General features: G+C 37.3%; 1 protein-coding gene across 1 annotated transcript in view; it reads right to left on the reverse strand.

The window, feature by feature from the left end:
• CLSTN2 (calsyntenin 2) overlaps positions 1 to 20364 on the reverse strand; it is a 215708-nt gene that overhangs the window by 49562 nt on the left and 145782 nt on the right. The window contains exons 7-9 of the mRNA XM_062583070.1: positions 16072 to 16257; positions 10326 to 10574; positions 9753 to 9874 (exon numbers count right to left, since the gene is read on the reverse strand). Of these exons, the coding sequence (XP_062439054.1) occupies positions 9753 to 9874; positions 10326 to 10574; positions 16072 to 16257 (557 nt within the window). The remainder of the gene's footprint in view (positions 1 to 9752; positions 9875 to 10325; positions 10575 to 16071; positions 16258 to 20364) is intronic.

A 20364-nucleotide genomic window follows, 5' to 3' on the forward strand; every position in this document is an offset into this window, starting at 1 on the left:
TGCTTAATACAGCCCTCAGGAATTTTTTTATTTCTGCAGCAAGTAAGACCACTGTTATCCTAATAGTTCAATATAGCTGATAGATACCAATTCTCTTGAAAGTGTGATGAATACAAAAAAAACCTGTTAAACCAAGGTCTTGAGGCAGTCAATATCTTAAAAAGAAAATACAGCTCTTTGTGAAAACTGTAATCGATCCGTCTTCAAAATCATGTAAATCACAAACATTTTGTTTGAGCCACTGCAATCATTCCTAAAACATCCCAAGAGTTCTGTAAATAAGAAAATTGTTTATGGTGATATATGGAGGTGGTACAGTGAGAAGCTCTACAGACTTAGGTGTGAAGTTGTTAATATGGCTGATTTTACATGACAGGTTACAGATGTAAGCTTCATTAAACCATTAACAACAACAATATTGTATTTTTTTTAAATATTAGGTACTAATTAGAGAGTCACATGTAACAGCACTGGCAGGAACTCTAAGAGGACATGTGAAGTCCATCTCTATGCCTAGGTTGGACCAAGCACATCTAATACAATCTGTATAATAAATATAGTAAGAAAATAAAATTTAATGGGTAAGATATCAAAGGGAGAGATGATCTGATCGAGTTCTACATCAATTTTAATGTACATTTCAGAAGTAAAACATCTATATTTCTGTAAGTCTCTGTTTCCCAGTCAAAAAACATGCTGGACAACAATACAACACGAAGATTTCTATTCAGCTTGCTCAGTGTTGTGAACTGAGCTCACTGGAGGTTGTTTCTGACCACAGTGTGATCATCTGCCAGAATTCCACATTATTAATATTATACCCTCTCAGAAGCAGCACCTATTTTTGAGCTGTTCAAATGACTCCCTCTTGGCATTAATCGAGCTTCAAATATCGGCCAGAAAAGGTTTCACTGTGAGACAATGCTATTTCTTAGCATCTACTATTCTCCATTCCAGAAGAAGAAACTCCATTAACCTCAGAGGAACACATGCCCTGATGTCTCTCTTGAACTTAGTCACCAGTGTGGCAGCATAACCAGCCACATGCCCTGAGGCTGAATGGATTTCAATAATCAGTAATAGAATTTATGAAACTCTTAGCTATGTCTCCTATCTAGCATTCCCAGAGTACAGTGAGAAAATCTTGGTAGGAGCATTTTTTATTATTGTTTTTTTTTAATCTCATTGGGTGGAAGAAAATACATGCAAAACCCAGAAAATAAGGTATTTCACTTTCAAATAATAATCTTTCTATACAATGCGTATTCACTATTGCATTGTAACAATACTGCAGTGAAGTAAAAGTGTTTGCAATCTACAAATATCAAGCAACCAAGCTGTCAGCTGCTTTTGCAGCACTAAAAGCTGTAATGTGCAATATTTACTTTCATAATTGTTTTCAAAAATATGGATGGATTAATTACAGCTTTGAGTAACAAAACTGCTTTATCATATTGGCAGATAAAGCACCTGAAAGCCCCAATTATTTACTGTAACTGCAGCATGTCTCTGTGCTGTCATGCTGTAACTTCAATGTGTCTTAGTAAATTAGATCCACAGTTCATACATGATGAAATAATTCTAATATAATCCACCTTTTTTGTTGCTAAACTGCATCAAGCAAGCTTGCCAGTTCAATAACAATTGATAACCACACAGGTACCTACAGATCCCGCCACTCAGGCAGGATCCTGTGTTTATTTTTTGACTGTGCAATAAAAAGCTGCTCAGTTATGCATTTTTATGTAATTGTTAATCAAAAGCCTAAAACAATTTTTGAATTTTCTAGGCTTTATTACCGGAGCCTATCCAGATCAAAAGAAAACCAACACCACATTTTCTTCCTGAACTATGGTCATCCAGAAACCACTGCCCCAAGGCTGGAATAAACTGCTCATGCACACAGATAGATTACCTCATATTTATTGATAACATACACTATTTATCTTGTAACCTGCATTTGGAACAATAAAGGTATCTCTCCTACCTGTTGTAAAATGCCTCATACACCTCCTGAATGCTCACAAGCCAGCCTGAATCTTGAAAGATAAAACCACACAAAGGCCTGAAGAAACTGGGCCACGGAACAAGTCTTGCTCCCCAGCAAGACACAGATATGCATGTTTTGTCCAGAATCTAATGGCATTACTGAAAAATCAGGCACATATATATATATATGTATACACACAGCCAATAAATACGAAAATAAATGCGACTATTCATTTTGACTTTTAGTTCAATATGTATCTTGACCAAGATTAAAAAAAAAAAAATAGTATTTTTGTACTTCTATAGAAATCTCCAGAATACTGTAGAGAACAAAGCAATTTAATAGAGACTTTAATCCAGCTTATTTAAACATATGTAGAACTCTGTATCCACATATTCTCTATGTAAGAAATTCAGTTGATTTGGGGGTCTTCCTATGGTAAGTTTTATGAGAGCAATACTTCTCATTATTTTAAGGTGCTATGACTGCTCTTAAATTCTTATCATTCCCATACAAAATCCCTTTCCTTTGATTTTCCCTTTCTTTGATTTGGTTAAAAATGAGCGTCTCGGTGTCTAAAAAGCTTGCTGATTACAACAATTCTTCTCTAAGTAACATGCATAAGTACCTATGTGAGTTACATATGTAAGTCAGTAAGGGCTGAAAGACAACACCTAATAAGTGACATTTTCAGAAGAGTCAATCTAGCTTTAAGTTAGGCCAGCATGAACAGATTTTGAAAATCCTACTTGACAGTCATGAAACTAGACTAGCCTTGTATCATGGTCAGAAAAATGAGAAAAACTGCCAAACATGGAATACAAATACACAGGAACATGTCCCAGTAACTTCAAGTAAATGCAAAAAGATAGGTAATAAAATATTTTCTGCAGCTTGCTCAACTGCTTCTTAAGGGTCATAGGAGACTCACAGTGCCAAAGAGCAGTCACTGCATTTCACACTAGGCTTTGCTACAGACATCAGGAATGTGCAAAGCTAGGTCAACTTAGAGGTAATACTTTAGAGTTGGTACAAAGGAATTTTTGTATGTAGTTAAGCGAGATCTTGCCAGTCACTGTGATCTGTTTGTCAAGATTTTGCTGTTAGCAGTGATATTACAGTCACATTAAAATACATGTATTGGAAAACCTTCTTTAAATTGGAATCTTAAAAAATATTTCCAGCACTTAGCAGCACTGCTGATGCATCCTTGTGCTAGAAAAGGCTGTTTTGAAGCAAGCTGCCGAATAAAATATAGCAAAATAGCATTTAAAGATAGAAAATGGTAAATAAATTGTGTCAGATAAGACAGGGCTAGAATGCAAAAGGCTCGGGGTGCTTTGGATGCTGCAGAGACTTTTTGAGCCCTAGAATGATACCATCTCAGTTGCAGGATTAGCATGATTTATTTATCATTTATCTCTTACTGGCTGTGAAGGATGTAAGTTAGGTGTTTTCCAATTTTCTTTCTGTAGTCTTGTTAAGGATGTATGCACAGAGCAATGCAGGTCTGCATACCAATTTGTAAAGAAGTGATTAAGAGCATAAGAAATTCTTCTGTGTTTCAAATAAAAATGCACAACTAAACTCTGCATTACAAAACTTAACTTTCTATTGAGAGGCACCATACTGAGGAGTATGAGACTGAATCCCCTGAAGTCCTTATTCTTAGACAAAGTTCAGTGCACAGCAATTATGAAAGCTTGTGCCATCCTACCTCACCACAGTACTCCTTGCCCTCTAGGATTGAGAAGACTATGTACGTACTATTCACTCCTTACTTTCTTCCTGAGCCTCTCAAGAAGGAGGCTACTTATAGCCTTCATAGCATGAAAGAAACTTCTCAGAATCAGACACAAACAATTCAAAAATCTAGCATGTAAGAACAACTTTCATTTATAACTTGATTGAAGCACCTCACTTACCTAAAAAGGGTTCAGCTATCAAATCCTTTCCATTTCACCCTCCTACCATGTAACACACACACTTTCAAAAATCAGCACTTGCTCTACCATGTCCACGCATGGTAGCTTTTACAAGACTGCTCACCACAGGTGTGAGACCTCATTATGAGCGGTTGATGAGTTGGTTAAAGACAAATCATAGAATCAGTAGGGTTGGAAGGGACCTCTGGAGGTCATCTAGTCCAACCTCCCTGCTCAGCAGGGTCACCTAGAGCACGTTAGACAGGGCTGCATCCAGCCTTGAATATCTCCATGGGGGCCTCTGCCTCACTTCTTCAGCATCTGTGCACATACACGGAGATAGACTGCATTATATTCATTATATATAATTTAGATTCATCTAAATAACCTTCTTATTCAATTTCTTATTAGGGAAAATAACTGTTTTCTGTCTGAAAACCACTGCAGGCTTATCTTGGATTATTCATAGCATTTTATCTCATCTTAGAAAAGAAACAGGAACTTTCTGCATCTTTATCTATTTTTGCTGATTGAAAATGACTACAGATCATGCAGTGAAGTCACTGTTTTTTAGGGGATCGATATCAATTTTTGCCTGTGGGCTGGAGGACTATGTTCAGGATGATAACATGGATATAAAACACTAAATAATTTCCCACTGTGAATAAAAACAAGTACATGAAAAAGAATGTACATCCCTTGCTAATATTCTTCCCTTCCCTCTCTCCCCTTTCCACTGCAAAGGAGCATTCCCATTCTGTTGATTTATGATGAGGAGAAAACCTCTTGGCCTAACTGTCCTCAGTATGAGTAGGAGAAATGTAATATCCATGTTGAACAGTGTGTGGAATATGCTGTGCGTTGCCCTATTTAATGTCATGTTTTTCGCTGTCACCAAAGGCTTGAACAGCTTTGTCCATTTTTCAAATTGTTATTTGGATTTGATTCTATGTAGGCTATGGGGGGGGGAAACATGGATGGAGAACGGAGAATGAGGGACAGATTACGAAGTTCTCAACTACATCAACCACAAATGGGGAACATACAAGAACTGTCACTTCTTGCAGCACAAATATGAGGCTCAAAACAGTTTTTCTTGAGGATGACAGTGAGCAGAAGGGGAATTAGTTCAAATCTTTACAACAGAGCTGTAAATAGAGCTCCCTGAAGTAGAGGCATTTTTTTAGGAAATCTCTATAGTAAAATTCTTCACTTGCTAAATTTTTCCACTGATTTCAAAAGGAAGGGAAATAGTTTGAATATATATATATATATATATATATATAAAAAATACCATTATAAATTGACCTCTTGTGCAGTCCTGGCATACTTGCATAAAAAGAATCTGGCCAAGGCCGGCCACAGCACCAGCAGCTGAAGGCAAGTGTGGTCAGAGATGTAGGTTAGGAAACTCATCAACTAGCACACCTCCAAGGATATTTCTGGCTGTAGAAAGTTCCTGTCCAAGAAAAGGCTAGATGAGCCACTCGTTTTCTCAAAATCTTGGGCATACGTCCAGCAGGTGAGGATGTATGCATATGAGTATCACAATAGAGGAGAAACCAAAAGTCAATCATCACATCATTCTAAGAAGAAAAAAATCCCTACAGAAATGGCTTTTCTAGATTTCAATTTTTTTTCTTATATGGCCCCATTTTCTGTTTGACTGCCTAAATCATTTAATTAAAAGCACACCTATTCTTTTGAGGCAATCAGATGCCTATTTAGGTAGCTTTTATTGACTTTGGTGACAGTGTCTTAAGTATTAGAAAAGGAATAAAAATATTGACAAACAGTTCATGATACTCTGTTCAAACCTTTGCAAGAGAAACTCAGAAGAACAGTCATAATTTTGATTACTGAAACATGGGAAACGTCTGCATGTCAAGTAAATGAGAATTAGTGAAAGGAAGATATCACCTCTAATTGGGGGATCTTCAGCAGATGTTTTTGAAAACCACACAATTTTAATGACCCAGTGTGCCTAAGAGACTTGACATTGATTTTCTTGGAAGATATCCACACTTTTCTTTCAGATTACTAATGGATTCTTTCACAACTCAGATAACAGACACAGTTAGTTTAGAAAAGGATGAAAATGGAAAGAAAAAAAAATTACGTTAATTTTTTTTCTGCTACTTAAAAGGAACAAGGACACCTTCAGTTTAAAGTCTGCTAGTTCTGACTATTAGCACCTTTTACAGATGTACTCATTTCAAACCTTTACAGTTCTATACAAAACGGACACATGCTCAGGGTTATGACACTTTCAGGTCATCAAGTTCAGCACAATAAGCAAAAAATTAGCTCAGTAAAGTCTACTGGATTTCATGTAACACATTGGGCTAAATACACAGTCACATTGAAATTAAATCCTTTGGTCTATGAACTGACTTGAAGACAATAGTCTTCCCAGGGCTAACGTGGTAGCCGCTGCTATGTGGGGTTTCAGGCACTCACTATGCGTTACAGTTATGATGGCTGCATCGTGTCACATGGCTTCAGAGGCACTGTTCAGATGTAGCTATACAAAACATTGTAAGACTCCTCATATTTGACCAAGAATGACATCTGCAGCTAAGCTGTGTGCCACAGACACCACAGAAATGTAGATCTAGGGAACTAAATTTGGAATGGAATGAGCTCACGCTCTCGGTCAGTGCCCTGGAAGACTGAGCAGTCATGTGGGCTAGGTAGAGCCCAAAGCAGCTGGTATAATAAATTTTACTGCTCTGCAGTAAGAGTGATAAATGATTTCACTAGTTAATGCTTCACCCTATTCCAAGGTCACTGGATTCCTCTCAGCAAAAACAAGCTGAAGACTGTTGTCACAATCGTAAAGCAAGCTCCACAATGAAGTACTCTGCCACTTTTTGCTGCATTATGGCTCTGCTCGGTACCAACCCTTCAACAGTCATCCTGAGTCATATACATGCAGGGCAGCCTATAACAGTTAATATGACAGCACGGTTCAGGTGATGAGAAACTGCAACAGTTAACTTAGTCTCTATGCTTTTCTTCATATGAACGAAAGGTATCAGATGTGCCGCAACAGAATAGACAGCTCTGAGCACAAGATTTCCAGAGCTATTTCAAAATCTAAGTATCATAGATACTTATCATATGATCATGATATCATTGTGATATCATAAATATCATGAAAATAATCAACTCCTAAGATTTTTGGAAGTGTCTAGAGCACTTAAACGACCTTTGAAAATCTAGCCCTACTTTCTTTTCATCAAGAGGAGTTTGCAGTAGATGCCAGATGATTGTCTAATGTACACTGTAAAATATTCAGTGCTTTCTGGGGTGGACCACTATAGATAGACAGTTAGAAGTTGGCATAAATAATTCTACCACTTCAAAATGAAAATCTCAAAACTATGCAAGTTCCTTACCAGCCTACTTCACTTACGCTTTACTTTCAATTGTTTTAAATCTACCCTATCGCACAGGCCAGATGGAGCAGTGAACAGGAGGTAAAGTAGGAATCTTCATCAAATCGCTTTACCAATGAAAAGGTTACAGTATTACCACAGTATCACAAAAGTCTGGTCACCCAACCCATAACAAACTATTTATACTTTAACCTTACATTCTTGCTCAGCTGGAAAGAGCTGTGGAAAATGTACTGTGGAAATCAACCGGCAGTAGCTGTATGAAAAGTAATGAACGATACAATCTAATAAGTCTTTTCTATCTCTAGTTTCTGTCATCTAGTACTGTTTAATAGTAGCAAAAAAGGTTCTCCCTTCAGTGCCAAACTCCTCCTCTGCTACTCTATAGTGCTACAATTTGGGAGCATGTTTCAGGGTATGTAGAAGATTATTTTCAGACAATGACATACACAGTTTGGAACCAAACAGTCCAAATGAAAGAAGTATCCTGTAAAGAACTACGTGGGGCTCCCTTCAGTATATACTCTTGCTGAGATTGCTTCAGAAAAGTCATTTCTCTCCAGAAAAATAACTCAGAGCATGATCAGTTTAATCTCAAACTATCTCCAATGCCTCAGTTATCCCTAGTTGAAATCTTGGGGTTCCTTCAGTATTCATATCACAAAGACTAAGTGCCTGGCACCAGTATGTGGGAGTCTATTGAAATCCTCAGCTCAAGATATGAAATGAAGTTCTCTACTGATATAACTCTCCTAAGTTTGCTAATTTCACACAAAATCGGTAAAATAGCCCAGGGCCTTCTTTATCCCCTACTGGAGGTGGAATACCACCTGCATTGAACCAGCCACAGAACACGCTGCTATTAGCACATTGTTTTGAAACAATATATCCTCATATTTCATACAGCAGATTTCCCAAATGAACAGGCCATCCAGAAATGGATGTCTGAGGTGAGCAGTACTGTCTGGAAACAAGTAATACTGTTGAAATATAAATACGAAGAATGCATGCTGCTGATCAATAACACGATGCTACTGAAATCCCATTTCAAGACTAATCATACATAAAAACATGGCTTGATATGAAAAAACAGTAGTTCAGTTTCATAACATAAGAAAGAAAAAATAATTGGAAAATGTCAGTATTCTTGTACTTTTTAGTTTATCCCATTTTTTCCTATTTTTAAAAAGTATGGAAATGATATGGAGAAATTAGAGTATTAAAGAAATAATCATAGATGGCAGTAGAGATGAAAAAGTTCTGTCAGACAAGCAAACTCAACCCCCTGTCAACAGAAGATTGTCCCTGACACCGTATTTTCCAGTGTTACGGCTAAGTTACAAGAATCACATACAAATTCATTTATTCAGCAGACACTGTTCCTCTTCCACTGTAAGGATAAGGAAGAGCAGCTGATTGCATGCGGCTTTCATTATCATAAACTTTGAATAACCACTGATGATTTTCGATGTTTAGCATACAGTGCATTGAAATATAAACCTATCTGACATGACATCAGTTATTCAAGATTCGTAATCTTCACCATGATTTAATATAAATTTCCTCCTTTTTAGACACACTAAGATTTCAAGTATAGCAGAAACTGATTCTAACCTCTTTAACGGAAATGAAAAGCATGTGCTAAGACCAGCACATGGTTTATAATCACACGCATTTGATAATCAGGATAGAGCTTATCTTTTTATATACATTTTGAAAGTGACTTAGGAAAGTAACTATTCCTACAATAATATCTACGTATCCAATATCATAGTTTAGGCTCAATGACATGAAAAATCTTGCTTTAAGAAAATACTACTTTGCTGAAATCTTTTTTCATCCAAGTGATCCTTATCCTGTTTAGAATTAATAAATCTATGAAATGCAACTCTTATCTCTTTAATAATAATTTCCTTGCAATATATTCTTCATTATAAGGAGAAATTACATACAGTACAGAGGATGAAAGCAAAAGTCTACAGATTAAACTTAAAATATATTACAAATGCCTTTCTCTGTGTCAGCACACTCTTTATTAAAAAGACTTTTATCACTTCCACTGTGCTGATAAAGTAGACTTTTGTTTAATGATAAATGGAAAACTTTGAGGGAACTATATGCAATGTCATCTCTAGTTTTTCCAGTGCCAATGGATGTAAACCTCTACTCATTGTATAAAATGACTCAATTAAAAATCTGCATTAACTGACTCAATTCATTTAACTCTTTTTCTGTGGTTCCTAATAAAAGTCACAACTATCAGAAGCTGTAACATAACTGCAATAGACTTTTGATTTCACAAAATTGTAATACCAACATTTGGGATTTCTCTGAAATTGTTAAGTCTATAGCAGGGTTATTCCCTGTAATTTCTAAATGGGATAAAGAGACAGAGTAGGTACAGATGAGTTACAGGTAACTGCAAAGCACAAGTACCTGATCCAGTTTCCAGTGAAACTCTGCAGGGCGGAAAGTGTCAGCTTGGTCAAAATCCTTCCGCAGTAGAAACACCAACCGGCAGTTGTGCACATACAGGGCATAGTGATGTCGGTTCATCTCTAAAAGGAGGGAGCAGTAAGATCAGTGGACTAAAATATCATCAATGCTTTTGTTTAGCTGAATGTATTTCAAAGCAATATATACCCAAAAGACACACACACACAGTCTTTTCTTAATATCTGGCCTCAGGGAAGCCACATATTGTAAGCATCTTCTCAAATTAAGTCATATTGATTTTATTTATGGAGTCATTATGTCCAAATTAATAAATATGAGCCAGATTAATATTTAATCTAAAAATTTCAATAAAGAATTAGATTGATTTTCCCAATCTAAATCATAAAAACTCCTATTTTGTCAGCCAATTCCTTCAAAATCCATAGATATGTTTTCAGATATTATCCAAAAGAGAGTCAGTGCTTGAAACTTAGGTAGAAAAAAGAAAAATAACACTCTACCAAATTTGTTGCACTCTTTGCCAGACAGGTTTAAAAGACAGCATAGATTCACCTGTTTTATCAGAGTTGCAGAGGATAGTCTCCTTCTCAGCTCTTAATCCTGGGCTAGGTCCATGTTTCATCCACATAGTGATGGTAAATTGATCAGTTAAATTCTTTGGAACTATTCCATCCGGAATTTTGGCTCCTTGCTTTCCATCAAATTTAAAAATCATGTCATTGTTGTCCATGAGAAGCCCAGCTGTCCAGTTAGCTGTTGCACTAGGAGACGGTAACAGGTCAATGGCACCTGAAGATGCTCCTGTAAATGATAGGTAACAAATAAAATGATGAGAGACTAATGAAAAAGCTGTGTAAAAGAATTTATATTAAGCCAAGTCCTGATTCACACATTCCAGTTTATGAATTTTATGCAAATAGTCCTACTAGCTTCACGACCAAATCATATATACCCTTACATAGCATTGACCATAATAAACCAGTGAGGTTCTGTATATGAAATGTATTGCACAGAAAATTTAAGAAAATATTTTAAAGGTACTTCTTTTCTTAGACAGTTCTCATTATTTTCTCAAATTTGTTAATGTTTTCACATTTTTCCAGTCTGGTATTCACAGAACTGCTAAGACTAAAACTAAGCTCTGTACCTCCAGATAGGCATCTTCCTTCCCCAGCAGCCTAGAGATACACTGTGTGTGCGGATGGCGTCCTGCAGAACACTGCAGAGCAGACATGAATGTTGGACAAGTATTCAATAGTCAGGCATAGCTATTCACAAGAATATTGGCATGAATGTCTCTACATATATAGTATTAACCCTAAAAATAGGTAGTATCACTTTAATGTTGGCTTGTGGCAGGTACATGATGGTTTTAACTCCAGGTGTTCTTATCTAAAGATAGATATAAGACTTTTAAGTAGTACTCACAACTCAGATTCCTCTAAAAATGGAATCATTAACAAAGTGGTTCCTAGCGGTTCCTGCTAGCCATGCAGCATACATTTGTTAGAATTAATTTGGAAAAAAAAAAAAAAAAACAAAAAAAAAAAACCAGAAATGAAAAATAGTGTGGTGCTAAAATTTGATAAAACAGTACAATTCTTTAGAACTCCATGTTTAAGGGAAATCTGTATTTTCCTACATGCAGCCAGCTATGCAGTTAGAACCTTTACTTAGCCCATGAAAGGTAATACTTAGCAGAAAGTATGTTTCCCAGAGTAAAAAACAAAACCAGAATTTGTGTATTCTTGATGATACTTTGACAAGTAAGAATATGGTGAACAAACCCAAACTGAACAAAAAACCCCTGAAGCTAGTTACATAACCTAGCCTCATGCAGTGTCCAAGAAAAGAAAAATGACCCCAGCTGTCTGCAAGACTGTTAGATATTATGCTCATATGTGGAACTGCGCATCTTTTTAAAGTGCTATACTATAGTAATAATATAAAAACATTCATATCATGCAGTAACAGAATTTCTTAAACATTTCCCTAAACTTTGCTATTTTAAGATGAGGTTGTTTAGAAGTGACAGTAATATCAAACATAAAAACCATGTGTTGGAATTTAAACACAAAGACAAATTGTAGTTACTTTTCAAACTCTAATTCCAGGCTGCATTGCACAGGATACACAGGATTATCAACTGGAAAACCCTAAATTCAATTTATCCAGATTGCACAATCTATAATAAACTTTTTAATTCAAGCCACCAAAAAATAAAATTACTTGCACAGGACATATGCATAGAAATAGTTTGCACCACAGTGTATATTAAAAAAAGTTTTTTTTTAAACTGGCACATACTTATATGAAGTAACTTACGGGCTCAAGGAAGAAGCTCACTCTATCTGACGCACTGATAAAAAATTTGGAAGGATGTATTTTTCAATTAAAATGAATCTGTGAGTCAACTCTGAAACAGAAGTATCCCAGACAGTCTCTCTGATTCAGCAAGCTGCTTAAGTAAATGCCCATAACCTCATGACTTCTGGCAAGGTTGGTAAGAGCATCAGTACAGGTTGGGGGTTGACCTGTTGGAAAGCAGCTCTGTGGAAAAGGACATGGGAGTCCTGGTGGACTAGCAATGCGCCCTTGGAGCCAAGAAGGCCAACAGTATCCTGAGGTGCATTAGGAAGAATATTGCCAGCATGTCAAGAGAGGTGATCTTCCACCTCTACTCAGCCCTGAAGTAGCCTCTGTATCTGGAGGACTGTGTCCAGTTCTGGGCTCCCCAGTACAAGAGGGACATGGAACTACTGGAGAGAGTCCAGCGTAGGGCTACGAAGATGATTAGAGATCTGCAGCATCTCTCTTATGAGGAAAGTCTGCAAGACCTGGGGCTGTTTAGCCTGGAGAAGGGAAGACTGAGAGGGGATCTTACCAACGTCTACAATACCTTAAGGGAAGGTGTCAAGGGGATGGGGACAAACTCTTTTCAGTGGTGCCAAGCGACAGAGCAAGAGGCAGTGGGCACAAACTGAACCACAGGAAGTTCTGCCTGAATGTGTGTGTGTGGGGGGGGGGGGGAACTTCTTTCCTGTGAGAGTGACAGAGCACTGGAACAGGTTGCCCAGAGAGGTTGTGGAGTCTCCTTCTCTGGAGATAATCAAAACCCACCTGGATGCAACCCTGTTTAATGTGCTCTGGGTAACCCTGCTTGAGCTGGGGGGTTGGACTAGATGATCTCCAGAGGTCCCTTCCAGCCTCAACTCTTCTGTGACTTGGGTAATTAGTACCAAGTTCAACAGGTTCTCCTTTATCTGCCCATACTTTTATGGACATATATGGGGCACTGTGGAATCTAATCCTGTTAATGGGTGTTAATCCTGCTCTGAAAACAACTACTGGATTATGCACTTGAGGAGATTTCACTGGAAGAAACCATACCACTTCAATCCTAATATATCCAACCAACATCATGAGCTGCTCAGCCACATCAGCCACACAGACCATACACAGGCCTGCAACAACTTGAACAAGCCAGATCTGCACGTGTTCCTAGTCAGCCAGACTGCACTCCTGGCTCAGGGTCCTTCCTAAATCGAATGGCTGACACCATTTCTTTTTGAAATACCTTCAGAGTAATGCGATATTTTTGGGAGCCATGGTATACAAATCCAGTGTTGGGCTTGGCATCCTGAGGTGTACTTTATGTACGTAAGTGGTTGGTTTCACAGACAACTGAAAGCAATAGTCCCGCCTCTGCTCCCCACTCTACATATCTGCAAACTTTGTGCCAGCTGAAGCAACTACTGAGGCGCTTGCTGAAATGGATCAGACCGCTGACCTGTCTGGAAGCTCATCAGTCCTGTCAAACCAAGCCAGAACTCCTACTTTTCCATTAGATTAGCAAGTTGCGTAACTTCTTCGAGGCTGCTGCAAAGCCGCACAACCTAGGAGAGAGGAGAGCAGGCAGGCTCTCCTCTCTCAGCCAGCGTGCAGCCTTGGAGCTGACCCTCAGCCTGTACGTACTTCAGAAAACTGCTTGCCATACGTGAACATTAGCAATCCCATTATTTTAAATGTTACTGAGAGGGAAAGATGACAACACTGTAATAATCCTTCCACCATCTTCTGGGTTTCCTAACTGATCTTTTCAGTGAGATTTATCCTGCATATGTTTTTCAGAGTCAAAATTTCGTCTTTTTCACATTTTTGTTTTTTTATTACTGTTGGATGATAATATGAAAAAATGCTCACTAAAAAACTCTGAGGAACAAGACTAATATTTTTTTGACTTTAAAATGATTCAAGAAGCCTAAATGAATCATTTAAGCTTAAGACTTGTTTCCTAAGTTATATTGCCTACTTTGACCATAAAAGTGGTTACAAATCCCTGAATTATTGACAGACAAAGTTAAACCATCAGCCTTATAAAAAAAAAATGAGCTTTAATACATCTGAATTCTCTGGATTTCCAATTGATAAATTAAGAAATGAGCATGTGATTATGAACTGGGTCCTTAATTACAGAGAGAGAATCCCGTGTTTCAGGTGGCACAAGTGATTATTGAGAGTCTGTGATCACTCAGTTCTGCACTATCTATAATCACATAATGTTACACTGGTAATAAAAAAGCAGGGTTTTCTTCCTTTGAAGGAATTTATTCCTCCAACCATTATGATACAGTAAGACCATTTCTGGGAGAAAACCGCTTTCAGAAATAATTTAATCTCTCTAACGTAAGGATGGCACTAAATACTGAACACCACAGTGTAAACCAGCCCAGATGCAATTCTGATGTACAGCTCTGTGTCATTTATGACCTTTGTATCAAGTCCTACTACCGTTTTCTACCCTGCTTATACCGCTCTACGAACATATGGAACCCCTGGACAAAAAAATTTTTTGCATCCATTAGACTTTTCCCTCCCATTTACATACACATTCTTCACCCTTATCTGTTTCCTCAAGCGCTTTATATTCTGTTCTTCATGGATGTGCTGAATAAAAACTGTTAGTTCAACAATATTGCTAGACACTATCATCTGCCCAAATACTGCCTGCAACTAGCACAATGGCACTGTCAGACCTCTTTTTGAGAATGCCTGTCAGCCGGATGGAGATACATGACTAAAATTTGGGGTTTTTTTTTGTGTGACCTTAAGTATGCAATTTTGGGGTTGAAAATTATTCAGATTTTATGAGGACTCTACTATACGCGCTTACCTTTACCTTACTTTCCCTAACATCTGCAGGTAATTGGCATGTATTTATAAAATCTTAACTGTAAGCTATTTTTCCCTGGGAATTAGCTTTCCATTTTTCATAATTTGGTCAAATATTCATTTACAATTTTTTTCCTTGAAGATTAGTGTATTGATCTCTGCCGCTCTGTTGCGTAAGCCAAATAGTAAGCACACACACAGTAACAGCACAACAACTCCAAAGCCATACATTCAAATGGAAAAGTATTGCCTGGAGCACATCTGCAATTTCAGTGTAAATAGGAGCCAGGGAAAGAAACATTTTGGAAAAGACAAGAAACCATACCATCAGTATTTTGTATGAGAACTTTAAGAAGACAGGATTTGGGAGGAGGAAAAGAGAAAGTAAATCTCAAAAGGCAAAATAAACATGGCTTAATCTGTAATCATACTTTTGCAACAATCATACACAAAGTCATGAAAAGGTATTTGATTTCCCTCTGAAAATGAATTTTTATCTTTTAAATCAATTTATTAGTAGGCGGGAAAGGGGAATAAAATAATTACGAAATGACCCCCCCTCTGGAATATCAGTTTTTGAAATTCTAGTGTTCTTTAATATCTGTTCAAATGACAGTCACAAACGTTCCAACATTCCTTTATTTTTTGTTTGTTTCAACTCTGGCACAGTGTTTATCAGCAGAACAGAAAGCTTAGCCAGGAAGACTGAAACAGAAGATGAAGATTCAAGTCTCATCAAATGTTACGGTCTTCCTAATATGCTGGTGTTATTTTGTACAGCATCCAGGGCAAGGTGCCCATTATCTGAAATCTCCACATACCGCCAGAATAATTAGTAGTAACGGAAGGAAGGAAGAGTGAGAAAGAGGTGGAATGAAGAAAAAGAGAAAAAAAATGGGGAACATCAAAAAAAAAAAAAAGGAAATTAAGCAGGAAGAAGGAATGATAGAAGTGAAAACAAATGTAAAACAAGAACAGAGCACTAGTCAAATACCATCGCTACGTTCATTTTCATAACTACAACCCACTATGATCTAGCTGTGCAAAATCCATGTATTATGCGCTTACAGACCACAGAGAACTGGTACTCTATCTGGAAAAATACAGTATCAACTGAAAGCCATACCACATAGCTTCTGCAGAGATTTTTCTGAGTATGTCTCACGATCACAGCCCTTTCCAATGTAATTGGTCTGCAATTCAATGGTGCTACGTATTGAAGAAACTGGTCCATCACATGTTTCTAGATGAATGCTGGGAAACAAAGGTATGCTGCCAGAGCCAGGTTTGTATTCGATACGTTTGCTCCAGTCTGGAAAACAATAAAAACAAGATCCAAGAATGACTAAAAAGAGAAGAGGAGTTATGCAATTTCAAATGGCATAGTTGTTCTCAAAATTCCGTGCCAAGACAAAAATCAAAGTTTCTGAAGTTGACATCAGTGAGCTCCTAAAAAAAAAACCCATTTTCTTTCACTCTTTGTAAAGGAGCAGCAGACTCAATTAAGTAATAACACCACTATCAGAGCTGCACGAACACTATGTTTAGTTCCTGACAAGAACTGCTGAACAGCATCAGACAAGGTCTCCAATGTCCATGTCCCTGCGGCAGTCTCCCAGCTAGCTCTACTGAGAAGAGGCTGTCAGTTGCACTGATTTCAGTCAGATTTCAAAATTTTGTGATATAGAACAAAATAGCTCTACGGACTAGGCTATATGCATCAGTCTCACTCTACTGTGATTTAAAGCTTTATAATTCTAGTATGTTAAAAACCAACATAAGATATCCATTATTCCACCTCTTGTCAAACTGTCTTCTGTAACATTGTGATGAACTAATAAATGACAGCTAGAGCCAAAAGGACTACCCATACTCCCAGCCAGATCTAGCTCATCTGGGATCTGCTCGTGCAGATGTCTCACAATCCAGGATATTTAAGCAATCACCTGCCTCAGCCAACTGTCCATGGCATACATAGCACTAAGCTTCTCAACTGATGCATCCAATTAAACTTGGTGCTTACAACCTGCTTCAGAGAAAACCCAAACAATCAACATTAATCAAAAACATGTATATTTCAACTATCTTTTCTGTTCATATTTTAGCTACTGTAGCAAAATTCTGAGAGACAACTTACTGCAAAACACCAGTAAGAATGTCACATTAATAGATATTCACGTATTTAGCTATTCTGAAGTCACAAACGTATTCTACTCTGCTTGCTTACTGCATATATGACTTTTATCTGTAAAACTTCTCAGGAAAGTGTTCTTGCATACATAGCTGGAATTTCTCTGACTATTCATGTCCTAGCCAAAGGACACTCTGTAAGCGGAAAATTTCTTTTAAGTGCTGAAAACCAATCAAACCCCTTGAAGCAAACTTATAGACGTTCTTTCTAAATATCAGAGGACGGTAATTAAAACGTATTTATTAGGTGAAATGGTTTGGTGTTTTTCAATGGACCTCATTTTCAGAAGTACGAAAAACGTACTCTATGAAAATCAGTCTTACACTGCACTAGAAATTCCTGAGAAAATCTGGAAATCCATGCAAACATTTTGGAATGTAGAGCAATCACTAAAGGAGTCTAGAAAAGGGGAATGGGATGCCACACTGTTCTGCATTTTAAAATTTGAGCTTTCAGGTTTTCTTGAGAACTTTGAATCCAAATGGTAATCATGTAAGCATCCTGTTACAAAGATGAAGCTGGCACAGAGTGATACAGAATGTTCGATGAAGTCATTTTTTGGTACTAAAATCTTTAGGACTTGTACATCATTGTTCAAAATGAGTAAAAGACAGCTATGTCTACTTAAAAGCCTGCCCATACAGTAGTTGAAAAACACGTACTATTTTAGTAGTAATTTTCATGTAATTATATTCATCCCATTCATTCCATAAAAAGTTAAATGGAGTGATCTGCAGTACTAAATAGATTTGTCTGTAATGGTCAACTTAGACAGTTCCCTTAGAATTTCATGTCATTCAAGTTACATCATTACATTAACAGATTTCTGTTTCCATTCCATTCCCGAAATTTGAGGTTAACTTTTTTCCAAGCAAACAAGAACAGCAAATTACTTTAAAAATTTAGATAAAAATATGATCATTTGCTGCTCGTATATACGTTAGTAACATATGAATTATTGCTTCTTCAAGCATCTCATTGACTAGTTAATACACTGTACCCGAAAAGAAAAAGAATCCCATACGTATCTGAAATTTTTCCGACCATCTCATCAGCTTTAAGGTTATAGACACTTTCTGATTTCTCAGCAGCTTCAAATCAACTGGCATTCATACAAAATATTCATTAGTATATGTGAGATGTGACTGAATCATTAACTGTAGCACATTTGCCTGCTACTGCACACTCACTTCAAGTTACATGAGGAATGGCTTACAAAAATATGCTCTATAAAATGCCACTACTCACATAGAAGAATAATGAAAATCTTCTGTCTGTGTCACATGAACATCCTCTGCATCTTAAGAAGTGGTCTTTCATTTCACAGTAATGTTTCTACTTGGCAGAAATGCTAACTTGTACCAAGAGTTTATAAACTCTGTACATTAGTCAGCTACAATTATCTCAGCTCTGAATTACAAAATATCAGCTGGACTTTCAGCACTTGGCCCCCTGCAGCATCACAGACCAATCCCCATCCTAAATCCCACTTGCACTTCTTTCGTTGACAGAAAGCAGTTTAATGCAGACTCTGGGAGTCAGCTAAGGATCCTCCCCCCAGGGCAAAAGGTGATCTCAGGCTGAGGAAGGGCAATATTGAGTAAGATACAATCCCAACATAGCAGCATAGTCCTTAAAGATACTAATAGCTCCGCTACAAACCCATTGGTTTATTTATATATCCACGGCATTTCAGCATCCCAGAGGTGTTGAAGCTGAGGCCAGCACTGCCTTTATCTCACAACCAGTAGGGTTAGTAAAGCTGAGAAGTGTATGGAAAGAATTAGAAAAATTGTTAGTAAATGTAGTATGAAGAACCTATTAAAAGCTGCAAAGCTTTAATTTGGAACATGGTGAAGCTAATCATTTTACTTCTCAAATAACATCCTATATTGGACACACTGAAAAAATCAGCACTTTGCCCTCAGGAATGTGGTGGCAATTTTTCAATTCCTCTACAATTGTCTCACAGGAAGAGTCTTACGTAACCAAAGTCTACAAAAGCCTATGAATTTCAGAATAGATTTTTTAAATTGGGTCTTAAAATATGACACATATACAGGGTTATGTAAACAGTTCAAAGGTATATAACCTGTCTGAAATAGCAGCTTATACTTGATCAGCTATACTCAAACATCCCGGTTTCTCCTTCGGCACAAACTGATATGCAATAACTACACATTACAGTGCAAACTTAGAAAAGTAAACACTATCTCCGCAGTAGATGGGAAAGACTAACCCAGGGGAAAAGCCTCAATAAAATTAGCCCTGTTCAACCCCACAGAGGACAGGCATGGTTTGGATTCTCTTATTCCTTTGCTTGCAATTTGTAGTACAAAGCACTTTCAGAAAAAGCGAGGCCAGCGCTGAATGGATTATACGTACAACATAACAGCAATAGAACGTAAATATTAACATGCCATGGTTTTGGTTCATATTTTATGGATGATAAAAAAAAAAAAGTATGAACTTGGATCTCGATCCTCAAACAACTCCCAGGTCAAACTGCATCAAACTCCAGTAGATTTTTAAAGACTTGAGTCTTTAAAAATAATTTCTAATGCACTAAAATCCTCCTTTTAATTATGTATAATGGCTTTCCATAATCTCTATTCTTAACAGTTCTGTATGTGATTCTCCTTCCTTTTGATTGATATATTATACCGTCTTTCATTTCTAATTTCATTCTCTTGTGCCTACTAGATGGCAGGAGTTGCATCCACTTCTACAGTCAGAAAAGGACTCCAGACTAGTATGATTTAAATAGCAGCCTGCAGATTACATCTTGCTCACAGAACGACTGACTCCAATTTTTCCTTGAAGGAGTACAGCACCCATATGTGAGGAGGATGTATGACCTGAGTCATAGGCTGGCTGCATCGCTGGACTCCAGTCACTAAAGCTGGATGAAAGATGTGCACTATGGCAGCTAAACGTAAGATAAAATTTATACAGTGCCATGTAAGAGTCTATGCAATTTCTTTGCAGAAAGGCTCGGATTGAAGGTTTCCAAAACAATGTAACTGGTACATCCTCTGCTTCCTAAACAACATCTTTGTATCTGCCCTGTCTACACAGGCTTGATACTGGGCTAAAAGTTACTCTTTTTTTTCATAGCTTTGCTTAGTTAATTTTTATTAAACATTATGCTTTGTATTAATTTGAAAACCTGAAACAAATCTAGAACAAATTAAAATGTCAGTACACACAAAACATTTTGAACAAGAT

The sequence above is a fragment of the Rhea pennata genome, chromosome 9, assembly GCF_028389875.1.
Source record: "Rhea pennata isolate bPtePen1 chromosome 9, bPtePen1.pri, whole genome shotgun sequence".
Classification (NCBI taxonomy): domain Eukaryota; kingdom Metazoa; phylum Chordata; class Aves; order Rheiformes; family Rheidae; genus Rhea; species Rhea pennata.